The sequence below is a fragment of the Peromyscus leucopus genome, chromosome 4, assembly GCF_004664715.2.
Source record: "Peromyscus leucopus breed LL Stock chromosome 4, UCI_PerLeu_2.1, whole genome shotgun sequence".
NCBI lineage: Eukaryota > Metazoa > Chordata > Mammalia > Rodentia > Cricetidae > Peromyscus > Peromyscus leucopus.
The window spans coordinates 43149080-43163587 of NC_051066.1; the positions used below are offsets into that span (position 1 = coordinate 43149080).

General features: G+C 35.8%; 1 protein-coding gene across 10 annotated transcripts in view; it reads right to left on the reverse strand.

Annotated features, from left to right (window-relative positions):
* Positions 1-14508, reverse strand: part of LOC114680593 (sodium channel protein type 1 subunit alpha) — a 146185-nt gene that overhangs the window by 4428 nt on the left and 127249 nt on the right. For all 10 annotated transcript variants that reach the window (XM_028853557.2, XM_028865487.2, XM_028860542.2 and 7 more), the window contains 5 exons: positions 9696-9977; positions 7140-7193; positions 5484-5621; positions 3714-3818; positions 1889-2159 (listed from right to left, as the gene is read on the reverse strand). In XM_028853557.2, the coding sequence (XP_028709390.1) occupies positions 1889-2159; positions 3714-3818; positions 5484-5621; positions 7140-7193; positions 9696-9977 (850 nt within the window). The remainder of the gene's footprint in view (positions 1-1888; positions 2160-3713; positions 3819-5483; positions 5622-7139; positions 7194-9695; positions 9978-14508) is intronic.

The window sequence follows — 14508 nt, forward strand, 5'->3', positions numbered from 1 at the left end:
GTTCTCTCTCTCTCTCTCTCTCTCTCTCTCTCTCTCTCTCTCTCTCTCTCTCTCTCTCTCTCTCCCTCTCTCTCTTTTTTTTCCAGAGCTGAGGACCGAACCCAGGGCCTTGCACTTGCCAGGCAAGCGCTCTACCACTGAGCTAAATCCCCAACCCCGGAACTCCAGTTCTTAAGCTTGCACAGGAAGTGCTTTATGTAGTGGGACAATGGTCAGCCCTTCCCTGTTCCTTTTAAATAAATACTCCACTAAAGAGTATACACACACACACACACACACACACACAAACAAACAAACAAAAAAACCCCAAAAAACAAAAAAACCAACCAACCAAACAAAACCCAAAATGCCTTTAAGTACAAAGGCCTCATTCATTCCCTCATGTTAGCCTTCTCTGTGTCTCTCTCTGTCTCCATCTCTGTGCCTCTCTGTCTTTCTTTTTCTTGATATCCTAGTTACATGATTATAACCACTGATGTGTGTTGGAAATAAAGACTGCATAAAACATATAAGTTGGATTTAAGATGTAAGGCTCTTCACAGTGGGAACTAACACAAAAATTCTACCAACAGAGAACCTTATGGTTGAAATGTTGTGGGGACTTTGTCTTAATTAGGAATGAGTCTTTGGGGCCTATATAGTGACTTCTTCACATCTGTGAAGCATCATTTGTACATGCAGTGGGATGAACTACCTTTGTGAGGCCTTTATACATTACACAGTTTGAAAGATATGACTAAGAGATGTCCTGTGCTGTCAGTTTCCTTTTAGAAATATTGAAAATTCCCATATGACAACCATAATAAACTACTGTTTGTCTTTGTTAACACTTGGTTTTTAATCCCTCTTCTCTTTTATTTCCCTTTCTTATTATCATGTAGCCATGTTCCACTCTGTATGATGTTGACCCCACAGCCACATCTCTAATGCAATCTTTCCTGACCATCAGACCAGTGATTCTCAACCTTCATAATGTTGCAACCCTTTAACACAGTTCCTCATGTTGGGATGACCTCTTACCATAAAATTATTTTTGTTGCTACTTTGTAACTGTGATTTTGCTACTGTCATGAATTGTAACATAAATATCTGTGTTTTCTGAAGGTCTTCCGTGACTCCTAAGAAATGGTCATGAACCATAGGTTAAGAACTGCTGATCTAGATAGTGTACAGAGTATTCAGTCTCAACCATTTGAAAGCCCTTTTTCTTTTGGTTCACAGTACAGATCTATACAATGAAATCTACCTCAATAAAGGAGTTTTTGCTAATTGACAAATAAATGCTTAGTGTATCAAATAGATAAAATGGAATAAAATATTGATATAGAGCCCAACTTTGGAAGAAAAAATAAATACACCTGTGGTGGTAATCTAATTGTACTGAAATGTGATTTTGATTGTATGTTAATAAAGTTGCCCGGGGGTCAGAGCTATTAGAGCCATAGCAAGAGTGTGGCGGTGGTGGCACACGCCTTTAATCCCATAGATCTCTGTGTGTTCAGGGATACAGCCAGCATTGGAGACATATGCCTTTAAGACCTAGGGGGCTGTACATTCAGACAGTGACGAGGCAGTCACGTGTTTGGGTTTACAACCAATGAGAAGGCAGAACAAAATACTATAAATAGACGAACAGACAGGAAGTAGCCCTCTTTCGGGAAACTGGGACACCGCAGGCGGAAGGGTGAGATTTTAGCTCTGAGCTCTGACCTCTCGGCTTTCTCTTTTACATTGTTTCTGTGTTTCTTATTTAATAAGACTGTTGGTTACATCAATATACACCTTGACAAAACATATCCACATATTCACTGTGAATAGTGAGATGACCTCCATTCTCTATTTGGTGTTCCTTTACCAGGCTGAATTTGACAGTATTTTCACATCTTACCTACAATGGAGAGAATGACCACCACAAAATCAAAAATATTCCATCCAATGGTGAAATAGTAATGGCGGAGGGAGATGAGCTTCAGCACACACTCGCCAGTGAACAGTACGATGAACACCAGGTTGATGCGTGACAAAATGCTAGTCACATGGTCGCTCTGGTCATCCGTTTCCACCATCATTGTAACCATGTTCAGACAGATGAGAATCATGATGCTGATGTCGAACACTTGTCTGGTTACAAAGTCAAACACCATTCCTTGAAATTTGTTCTGCAGAGAAACAAAGCCACTTTCAGCCACGGCAGCATTTCCTGGTAGACCTAGCACGTACATTGAGTGCTCCCTATATTAACCTACTTTCTAGTATTGTACACAGTACCTACCTATCGGCACAAAATTTGTAAGAGATACCTTGTAGTAGATTTTTTACATCTAGTTATTTAAATTGTTTCTAACCATGTATATTCCTGAGAGCATCAATCCCTTGCTGAAGGGTTTCTCCCTGTACTCTCTGTACGGAAGCACAAACTGAATTTCAACACATCAAGGTGACAGGAATATAGAAAACCCGTTTGATCTGGTGCTACCAAAAATTGGCTGCATTCACTGCAGCATTTTCCAGTGATCAATTGGACCACGTGACCATTTAAAAATGTAGTAAATATTAATATTATATTTGCTTTCTTCCTAGGGAATTATCAAAGGGACCTTGTGACTTCAGGGACACATCTGAAACATCATACATTTACATCCCACCTTGGCAACATTAAATTTGTTCCCTGCAAGTGGCTCTTGCTGATACTGTCAGACACACAATGATATAGGTCTCCACAGGGGTAATCAGACTAGAAAGGCATTTCTCGTTGTGCTACAACAAAGTGAACACATGAACTTTGCTACTGATCTGTGGTTCTGACCCCACCCCCAGTCAGCTGCTGTTAGATTCCGCAGACCATTGCCTGTTTATTCCTTTGGGCAATTGAAGGACCCTAGGAATATTTTACTACCATAAATTTTAATGCACATACTTGACTCATTTGTATGTGTAGTGCTAAGTCTCAATGAGGAAAGTTTTATCATTAAGAAAGTAATGCTTGGCTAACATAATAGGAATGATCACTAAGATTCTGGTCTCTGATTCATCCTGGGAAATATTTTAAGTTTAAAGATTATTGCCATGAAAACCACTACGATAGTATAAGCTCTCTTTTTTATATAGTTTGTAGAATTCATCCTGGAAATATGAGAAGGTTATTTATTACCACAAATTGTGATAATTCCGACATCAGTAATTGGTGACTTTTTAACCATATATAAGTATATTAGATACTGGAATTCTCACCTCCTCCAAAATGCTCCATATTTCTAATAATTAAATATCAACTACAACTAGAGATGGTATGCCATTAAATGCTTTATCTACCTCTTAATCTCAGAAAGCCGAATGCATGTTAGCCCTACCCAGTGTTTATGCATTCTGTGACATTGCACAGCAGCTATGTGCAGATCACACACCCTGTATCACTCGGCTATGTATTTGGGATTCTAGCTGTATAATTTTAAGTCATTTGAAGACAAATTTGCATTCTCTCTCTCTATATATATAATATATATATATATATATTTATATATATAATATATATATATATATCCTTATTCTTTTTGGTGTTTAAAAAAACTACCAGAAAGACACGAATTAATGATACTCAAGAAGTACAAGATTTTTTTTTTTTTTTGGTGTTGAAAATGATAGTTGATTTCCCTTATGTAACAAAACTCATTCAAGGATGTTGTTTTATATGATTTTCATTGGCTATTTCTTACTCCTGGTCGAGGGATAGGCTTTTGTGGCTTTTTTGATCCTAATTTCTTCATTGCATTATAGTATTTCTTCTGTTCTTCAGTCATAAAGATGTCTTGACCTCCAAAGTATAGAAAAGAAAAATCAAAACTGATTAAAATTGTGTTCATTCCTCCATATTTTTCAATATAATGACAAGAAATTTGAAGAAATTAACATGATTATTCCTGTGATTTTTTTTTAATTTGAAAAATTAAAAGTATGTTGTAGTGATTGCAATCATATTTAATTCTTAAGATAATTGAAAATGGCATTATTTTTATATTGAGAAAAATAAAAGCCCTGAAACTCTTAACTGGTTACTCAAGACCAAATACATGAGTAGTAAAACTTGGCTCATGGGGACACTAAATGTTTAGGTCCTTACATTAAACACATAGCTTTTCTGAGTGCAATACAGTGATTTTTCTGTCAGATGTAGAAGAATTGAACACACTCCACTAACACACATAATATATACTTAGACGACAACTATATATATTGGACCGTTGGCTGTACGGTCTCCTTAATTCTGTCAAGAATTCTAGGGAAGGGACTGAAAGAAACCTGGAGGATCTCAGAGAAGAGTGCACGTCAGAAGAATAGCAGGTGTGGGATAGGACAGAGCCCAGAGGATTGAGCACCAGCTGATAAGTGCAAATGGAGCAGAGGATACTGCTAGGAATAGGATGCTATCAGTATTGAGGACAATGCTTTGTAGTATAAAAATCCTCAATACCAACAAGTAAATATACTGAACAAATACTATGAAGTAGTGGGACATAAAGACACAGGATTGGCTGTGAAGCATTCAAGTCTATTAGCTATAAAATCCACAAGAATTAAAGTTAATTTTGTTTCCATCTAATAAATATCAAATACTAAAAACTGAAGAGAATGTTTGATGTCAGTGAGAGAGAGAGCTGGAACAAGGTCATGATCATACAATTTTTTCATTGGACTGGCTGTATGACTCCAAGGAGGCAAAACACTTTACTCTGGAAATTTATTGTAAGAAAAGATTAAAATACTCAAATATTTTATGGAAAAAATTGAGTTAAGTCATTAATGATTAGAAGCAACAAAATTAACCAAGTTATGATAAATCTTATGAATACTTTCAGCAAACTGAGAAAACTTTGTCCAAAAGAATATTTAAAATTGTATATTAGAGAGTATTTCAGGGCTGGGGCAATGGCTCAGTGCAGGAATTTTCTGCCAAGACTGACCATCTAGGTTCAAACCTTAGGGCCCACAAGGAGGGACCAGCTTCTGCAGGTTGTCCACTGACATTATATTTACCTGTGGCCTGTGCACCCTACTCTCATGAATAAATAACTGTACTTTTAAAAAAGTATTTCAGAGATGGCCCAAGTGATAAATGCTTTACACATTGGCATGAGTATCTAAGCTCAGATGCCAACACCCGTGTTAAAGTGGGTGGGGCGAGATGTGCTCATAATCACAGTGCTGGGAATACAGATATAGGTGAATCCATTGATCTCACTGTCCAGCCAGTTAGCTGAACTGATGGTCTATAGGTTCAATGAGAGATCCTGTCTTAAAATTATGGTGGGTAGCAATTGAGGAAAATCCTTTAGCTGCAAATACATTGTTCAGAGGGAGTGAATTGTTAAGGGTAAAACATATGGAAAAAGTCATAAGCTATTTTGTTTCTGAATGCAAGATCTCAAATTCACATTGTAGGGAATCCCTCTATTTCAATGGTTAGAAAATACTTTAAAAATACTTATCTTCTTCTTTTGCTGGTTGAAATTGTCTATGATGACACCAATAAATAGGTTCAGGGTAAAGAAGGACCCAAAGATGATGAAGATGACAAAGTAGAGATACATATACAGGCTTTCCTCATACTTAGGCTGAAGTTCCACCTGCCGGAGGAGAGCGTTTTTTGTTAAATGCTAGAGCAGGTTTAAATGTGGGGAGCACATTGGTGCTTTTTCACAAGAGTAGTAGATTATATTCTTAGTAATAATTCAGCAGATTTTATTCCCATATCAACTGCCTCTAAAGAAAAAAAACCCTGAAATTAGGTACTAAAAAGTACCTAATTTTTTGTGGAAAAAGTAATGTTACATAACATTCTAAAACTATTTATATAACTTTAAATATGACTAATATTTTGTTATATGAACAGTATGCTTTAAATTTGGTAAGTTTTAAGTTAACTGAATTCCAGTAATTTGAAAATATTAGTGAGCTGCATGTGGTGTCTCACGTCTGCACAATTCTAGCACTTGGGAAGATGAGGCTGGAGACTTGCCATGAGTAAGAGACAAGTCTGGGCTTCAATGTAACACCCTGTCTTCAGAACAATCAAAGAAAATTCTTAGTGAAAAAAAAATGAGCTCTTATAAATATATAGAGAATACTTTTAGAATACTGATTCATTTGTGTATAAACTTATATAGCAAATAAAAGAACTGAACTATTCAATTGGATGCTGGCATCTTGCCCTACCATTAACACAGTCATTAAAATTTTCAGATTGAATAGACATGCAGTCCATTTTATAAAGTTCTCAATTGATAGTTGACTTTCAAACTTGTTATAAAAATAGACAAAGACAGACCTGTTACTGCACAACAAAGAAGTCAAGATTTACTATACATAGGCTCCTAATGTATTCATCTCCTTTTAAAAACAACAGATTTAAAACCAGCTGAACACATATGGCAAAGTCTGTGCAACAAAGTGAACTGACATAAATCCAGAGGTGATTAAGAAGTACATAGTGGGATCAGGAGGACTTCAAAGTTATCTTAGTCTATCTTGAGCTAGAGGTCTGGGCTACCAAGGAAAAACAAAACAAGAACAAGGGAAAAAATGATAGAGAGGAAGAAAACACTAAATTTTACAGTTTTGAAAATCAGTCTTAGAGGAAGCCTGAGATTTTGTACATCTGGAAGCTAGAAAATGTGTGTAACCAAATAAAGTGGAAGTGCTAAGAGCATTGGTACAGGCTCCAGTAAATTCATGGATGCTGTTCATATAAAGAATGAATTTGAAAAATACTGAAAGGTCAAAGAGATCTCTGCCAGCATCTTTAGCTCTTCAGGCCTCCCAATATGGAGGTTGCCTACACATTTCAGCTGTTGATGACAGTCATATGCTTTTTCTATTAGTTCCTTTATATCAAATATAAATATTAAGAGAAGATCTGGTGGTTATTAAATGAATGAGTTGAGTTTGCTTTTCCTCTTCTTTCACATCAGTTTTTGGCTGAATTCAATACAATCTCTCTGATCAGCACTTGCTGTCCTTGGGTGCAAACTTTTTCCCCCCGAATATTTTTAGCTAAAATAGAGTCAGTTCCCTTGTCTAATTATTGAGCTAATTTAGGAGCCTGATCAATATTTCTAGAAGATGTAAAATATAAAAAGACTTACATTTCTGGAGTCAACTGCTGCATACATGATGTCCATCCATCCCTTAAACGTGGCCTATTAGAAAGGACATCCATGTCTTACTTTGGGTTAAAATTCAGAACTGATAACTTAGTATTTTTACTGTACATGTTTAAAGAATCATTTTAAAGCAATTTCAAGACAAATTTTACATGGGTTTTTAATGAAGACAGAAAGCAAACAAAATGGCCATCATACATATCTTTCTATTTTATAACCAGCTCTAAAGTAGTTCTCAAACTAAACATGCTATTATAATTTGGTAGAAAGTTCTCGAAATATAAGGGGAATTGGAAATATATACAGCAATGACAAATTAGACCTGAGAATATCCTGCAGAAATCTGCCCTCCAGGTTATTAACTGACAACATTTAAGGTTTTTCTTTACTGTAACACTCTTTGTATCATACAGGTTTATATAAAATGTTGCAACCACCATTTTAAGAAAATTTCAGAAGCAGCCCTATATTCATTTTATCTTGTGTGATCCTTGAAAAGAATGAGTTAATATAAATAATAGAAGTGTGAAAGAGTAGGACAGACACTTGTCATTTGCACATTGAAGAGGGATCCCTACTCTAACGTCTTACAGTCATTTGCTATGTGTCTCAGAACATAGACTTTGAGCCCAGAGGACCTGAAATGCATCTATATGTATATCTATATCTATATATCTATCTATATCTATAAATATATATATTCTCCTTAGTCAATGAGGAAGCCTAGCCTGACTTTTTGATGCATCTTTGTTTTTAAATCATTAAGTCTTGTGGAACAGTGGATGAAGTGAAAGTGTGACAGGAGAAATGCATCTTAGCCAGAAAACAGAAATACTTTTCTTATCAAGCAGAGAGATGGAGAACGTGTCGGTGACTTAGGTCAGTTATAGAACTTGTCTATCATACACCTCATACAGGAACCAGAAAAAGTGATTTGAGGAACCATTTCAGTGGAATTACTAATCAACACAGAGGTGAGAGGTAATTCTGTGTGGTCTAGTGGAAAATGGCCCTTAAAAATGTGTTTACTTCGATCAGAACGTGTTGAAGAGCTATGTTCAGGAAGTCCCTTCTTCTTTTTCAGAACACTTAAAATTTCAAAGGATCATTTAAAATGCCCAACTTTTCTTTCCTTGGTTTTATGAAGAGAGTGATATGTTTTAGATATGTTTATGGGTGGAACAGCGCAGGGCTAGAGTGAATGGAAGTGAAATATGGTGATTGCAGTGTAATATTTAGGAAGTCATTCTTGCTTCACTTCCAAAATCATTGTATTGAGCTATGAACATTCAGAGTAGGCTCCAGGTCTGGGAGAAAGAGATATGCCAAGAAAACAAAAAGAGACAAATTTATCAAAGGATCGTAGTAAGGGCTTCTATGAAAACTGTTGGGAACAGTATAGGCTTGTTTGCTTGGTCCCTGGTTGAGTAACAGAAATGTTATCCTAGCAAACAAAGTATATTTCTGCTCTGAATACCCCAAAGAAACAATGGGGAAGAAAATACATAGCATTTTTTGTTTGTTTTTGTTTTTGTTTGTTTTGTTTTACAATCTAGGTGCCCCTCAACTGAAGAACGGATTAAGAAAATGTGGCACATATACACAATGGAATACTACTCAGCAGAGAAAAACCAATGATATCATGAAATTTGCAGGCAAATGGATGGAACTAGAAAATATCATCCTGACTGAGGAACCCAGACTCAGAAGGACAAATACGTTTGTTTTTGTTTTTGTTTTGTTTTGTTTTAAGCAGAAAAAGTACAGCAGTATTTTTTTTTTTTAGAAGTAATCTGGCCTTTTAAAAATTCATTGTTTTGTTTCAGTTATAAGTGTCACTGGATGAGTATGTTTAAGGAACCACAACCTTTTGCAATTTAAAAAATATATAAACTATTTTTAGGGAATGAATGGGATGTTTAGGGTAAAACAACTCAGTAATGGTAATGAAAACTCGTATGAATGAGACTAGAGTTGTCTGCTATTGAATTCTACATGCTCACACTCTGTTATTCTCATCTCACTAGGAAAAGATAAACTTCACACCCAACCAACTTTCCCAAACTTCCAATCAAGACTGGCATTGCTAAGTATCAGTGAATTCCTACATATCAGTTACTATCCAGGAGTGTTTGCTAACTGTGTGTGTGTGTGTGTGTGTGTGTGTGTGTGTGTGTGTGTGTGCATGCCACGTACTGAGGAAGGGCACTTCATCTGTAGAACAAGCCTTTCAATTTCAGTTGAAAAAATACCAATGATTTTATTTAGTTAATAGCAATTTTTTTTCATAAGTACAGAAATTTGAGGAAACACGAGAAAAAAAAATAAGATCTTTGGAAAAAACTGAAATGCCTGACCTCTGTTGACAATGTCTTCTCATGTGAACATTCCTACTTTTCTGGACTCACAAACTTGTACTAACAAATAATGCTGAAAAAATATTATAAACTTTGTGTTCTTAACTAAATAACAGCTGTAATAATCACTTGGTTATTATTCCGAGCAATAAAATTTTCAGAGAAAATAGTGTTCACTTACAACTTGAAGCAAAGAGAGATACCCAAATCCTACATTATCAAAGTTTACTTTCACATTTTTCCATCGGGCAGTTTCATTTCTTTCTATTAGTTTTAGGCAATCAGAATGATTATTCACTTCGGTGATCTCAAACATGTCACCAGTTGTGGTGTTAATACAGTGGTAGAATTTGCCAGCAAACAAATTTACGCCCATGATGCTGAAAATTAGCCAGAATATAAGACAAACCAGAAGGACATTCATGATGGATGGAATTGCTCCTAACAGGGCATTCACAACCACCTAATACACAAATGGAGAGAAAGAAAAGTCAGAATTCTTATTGATTACGAGTGGAAAGACATTCCCCTAGGAATTTTTAATCTTCATTTTTTTTCTACCAAGACTACTTATTCTATTTATGTAAGAGCAAAGCAAAATAATCTCAAAATAAAATCCATTCTTTCTTAAACGTTATGCTTAGGAAAATAAATATAGGCAATATGCAAAGAAATGGGGAAAAAGAAGAAATTTAATATAAAAGAGGAGCTAAAGAAAAAGCCAAATCACAGGAATTTGCTACTGGATGATGCCAGATGTGGAGTTTGTTAGAAAAAAAAAGAGAGGTAGGAACTTCTGGGCAGAAGATTAGCTCATTACAAAAAAATAAAAAAATATGTCAAAGGACAGAACTAAAACATTTGGGCATGAATTGATTTGACCAATACACTTCAGAAATAAATTAAAATTCAGATGTATAAATATAAAAATATTTTCAACACCTAATATATTTTTGGCCTTAATTATCCATGCATTGCTATAACTAATAATAGTTTTTGCATAAGAAGCAAGACAATTTAGCATTATGTATTTCAGTAGATCATCACATCGTTTATTTCAAGCTCCAGTCATGTCAGTGTTTGATTTACTGAGTTTAATCCGATAAACTTATTTTAAATCAGTTTCTTAGAAAAGTAAGAAAAGGAGGGATGCCATACATACTTCTCAATTCTGATGGAATTCTGTAAAGCTAAATTCTTATCTCCCCTTTTTATGAAAAGGTATTTACCTCCCACTCATTCTTAACCCAGGACTACAGATTAAAAATATTTGACAACTGTAGCCCCAGCTTCTTCTCCATAGCTCTCCCTGGAGTTGCATGTGAGCAGTTAAGAGAGGAGATAAAGGCTGGCCCTACGATGCTCTTCAGGGGCAGAGGTGTCTTAGACTTGAGCAAGAAGGACTGAGATTGATTCCATTCATGTGGCAACACCTGCTGCTCTTATCAATTTGGTACTTCAGAATATCGTCCATTCGCTTTTGATTAGAGTTTAATTTCAGAATATACATTTTTGATGTCTGACAGTAGTGTAAGAGCCAATTCCTTGTACTTCTGAGCCCTGACCGAACTCTGTAAAAAAACAATAACCATCAGAGACCTCAAAATAGCATGTTATGTGGGCCAAAGGAAATAATGAAACCAGTAATGACAAAGATGGGAATGAACATGAAAAGGTTAATTCGATTGAGCTGCCCAGGCAGGAGCAGAAGATAGGCTCATGTGGAGAAACCGTACATAGCAACTATCTCCTTCTATAGTCTGCCTAAAAGAGTTAACACATAAACCTTCCTTTACATATTATTTTTAAAGTTATCTTCAATTTAATTTTTAAATTACTTATTGAAAAATGATTCTAAAAATAGTTTATGTATTAAGTGTACTCATAAAGTTGCATCTTTTTGAATTTGAGATGTGAATACAGAAATTGAGTCATTGTTTCTCTGAAGTTTGTCTCAATCCACACTGAAGTGCTGTGTCTGCTGCAACTGCAGTGTCCATACTAACATGTGACCTTCTGCCTTTGACCCCGTGGTACTGACCATCGCCACACCAGTCTGTGGCTCTCACACTGCATTCTCAAACCTTTCCAACTTGGCCATTTGCCCACCTTCCTGATCTCCTTCTTGGCTCTGCCCTCTGTTAGTTTAGAACGACATTATTGTCAGATTTTTCTTTCCCCTTCTTTCAGTATGGATAGAAGGAATTGATCTACCCCAAGTCCCATTTTAAAATTTATTAATAGTTCTCTAGCCATTAGAAAATGTTTCCCTCTCTTTGACATTTACATCACTCCATAGTCTGTCTGTATGTCTACTTTCCTTGAAACGTGTGTCCACTTTCCTTGAAACATTTAAAAATCACATCTGTGTGTGTGTGTGTGTGTGTGTGTGTGTGTGTGTGTGTGTGTGTGTGTGTCTGTGCTACAGCACTTGTGTGGAGGTCGGGGAATACTCACAGGAGTTGGTTCTCTCCCTCCACCATATGGGGTGGGTTCTGGGTTCTGGGGATTGTGCTCAAGTGCTGAGACTTGGCTGCTGAAGGATCTCATTACACTGATACAGTTCCTCTTCTAGGTTCCCTAACTGGCTACATACACTTCATGCCCCTCTATGATGATAACTGTACTAATGTGTTTGCCTGAGGCTTGAGACCCTTCTTTCTTTACCACTCCCTTCCCAGTATTTCCACTTGAAATGACCTCCCTTCTCAGGACTTTAACTCAAAATAAACACGACTTTTATTGAGTCTAACTCCAACCAAAAGTTCAGCCTCCTTAACAAATGAGAGTTTTCTCCTTTGAATTCAAGAATCATAACTGTAGTACTGGAAAGAACTACAAAGACAATTTTGAAGTGGGGTTTCATTTGGAAAATGAGAATAAAGAAATTAAAACAAGTGAGGTTCAGAAAGTGAACCAGAATTTGTTCACCCTGCTTAATTTTTCAAGAATTTCCACCACTTGTGACTGCTCTGTGTGAAAGTGATATTACTATATCTTTGGTAGATTATGATACTTTGATGTGTGTATGTCTAATGCATATATGTGTGTTTGCATGTGACAGCCATGTATGTGTAGGTGTGCATGCACATGTGTGAGGCATGAACTAGATGTCGGAGTTGGGGAGTTCCTTGACTGTTTTTCCATCTTATTCGTTGAGTCAGTTGAACTCAGAGCTTGCTAACAGGGCTAGTCTGGCTAGCTAGCATGCTCTAAAATCTATTCCCATCTTCCTAATTCTGGAATTAAAGGTGAGCTGCTATTCCCATCTGGCATTTACATGGGTTCAGGGGATCCAATTCCAGCCCTCGTGCTTCACTGGCTAGGGAGTGAATCACCGAACCATCTCCACAGACAGATACTAATATCTTTTTGAAAATGTAAGATACATTTACAAATTATTAAGGATTTGCTTGTCTCAAGTGTGACAGAGAGCTTTCAAAATAGGAAAAGAAAAATAACTGGCTGAAGGAACAAATGAAGTAAAATTTATCGTAGCATGTTTTGAACACAGCATAATTTTTAGCTTTTATTTCTTGATTATATGAGAAGAATAAGCAAAGATTTAAATAAGAAAAATATTTGCATAACACAATAAATGTGAAAGATATTCTTTGAAACAGGAACTGGTTCTGAATTAAAATTAATGCCCATTAATGGACTTGTGATGATTTGAAATATTGTGTAGGAATGTAGTTGAGAAGAAGATGTACAATTTTGCCACAGATTTGGCCCAGTGAGAAATATTATTTCACAAAAAACTTTGTCTCAGAAAAACATTTGTCATTGTATCAGAGGATTGCCATTCAAAATGCACTTAAAGTTGTGATTTCATTAAAGTACAGAGCAAAAGATCACAAAAGGATTGTTTTTCCCAAGAGTCCCAACCATCCCTTGGTTCTGCAGAGAGGGAGATGTATTAATTCTTTTCGTCTCTAGGGAGAGTCAGTAATTGGCTCCCATGTGTGGATGTACTGGGAAGAGTTGGTCTAAATAAATTGGAAAGAACAAATTGAGGTTATGACGTACATAAAAAAGATGTTTAAGAGAGAAGCATGCTTGATGGGTTGATCGTAGAGACTGCTTCTTCTAACAATTAAAAAAAAATCATCTCCTAATAGAATTTATTGTAGCACAATCAGTTCTTAGAGTCTATTTCTTCTTCAAGGTCCACATATCTGATTAAATCAATGAAAAATGAGGAACAGACAAATATGTTACTTGATGTTAGAAATTTCAGTGCATTAAAAAGTATCCTCCAAGTGAAGACATTTTGACTTTTTCAAGTTAATGGTGATTATGGGTTTTACAGTTTTTCTAAGAAATATAGAAAAATTATATGAATAATAATGTAAAAATAGGAAGGTAGAAATCATGAATTCTGAATATGAAAAGTAAAAAGTCTTCAAAAAACCTAACACCTAAATTAGTGTTATGAAATTTTATTAATTTGGATATTTCTGATAGGTAAATTTATCAATTATCCAAACAAAATGCTATTTTTCTTCTACTAAATAATAAAAATTATCTTTCTTATATGTCTCCTAAATTTTAGGAGGTAATAAAAATGTAGCTTTGTTTTTATTTGGGGGTTCACTGTGATATCTTCTAAAATGTGGGGAAGTTATTGGGGTGGCTTACAAGAGGTTGGTTTTTGCGTTAATGCCTTACTGCTCATGATTTATTTATTCCTGCATGAATACTCTATTTTATATAGTTCAATAAGTTGATTTTTCACATTCCTTGGTTTTCTAATTTAGAACACATTTTTTGCATATTCCACTCTTTTACAGGTATCTTGCCTTGCTACCTTTTGCAAATAACATATTTTTATGCAATAAGAATGAGAATGATCAAAATAAAGACCCTATGATACCTGGTATGTTGCACCCTAGTCTCTGCTCACACACGTTAATAATCAACTGATGGAATGTAGCTGGCCCTTGGAGGGACCAGAGCAGTGTATCCAAAAGCAAGAGAGGATGCCTCAGTCA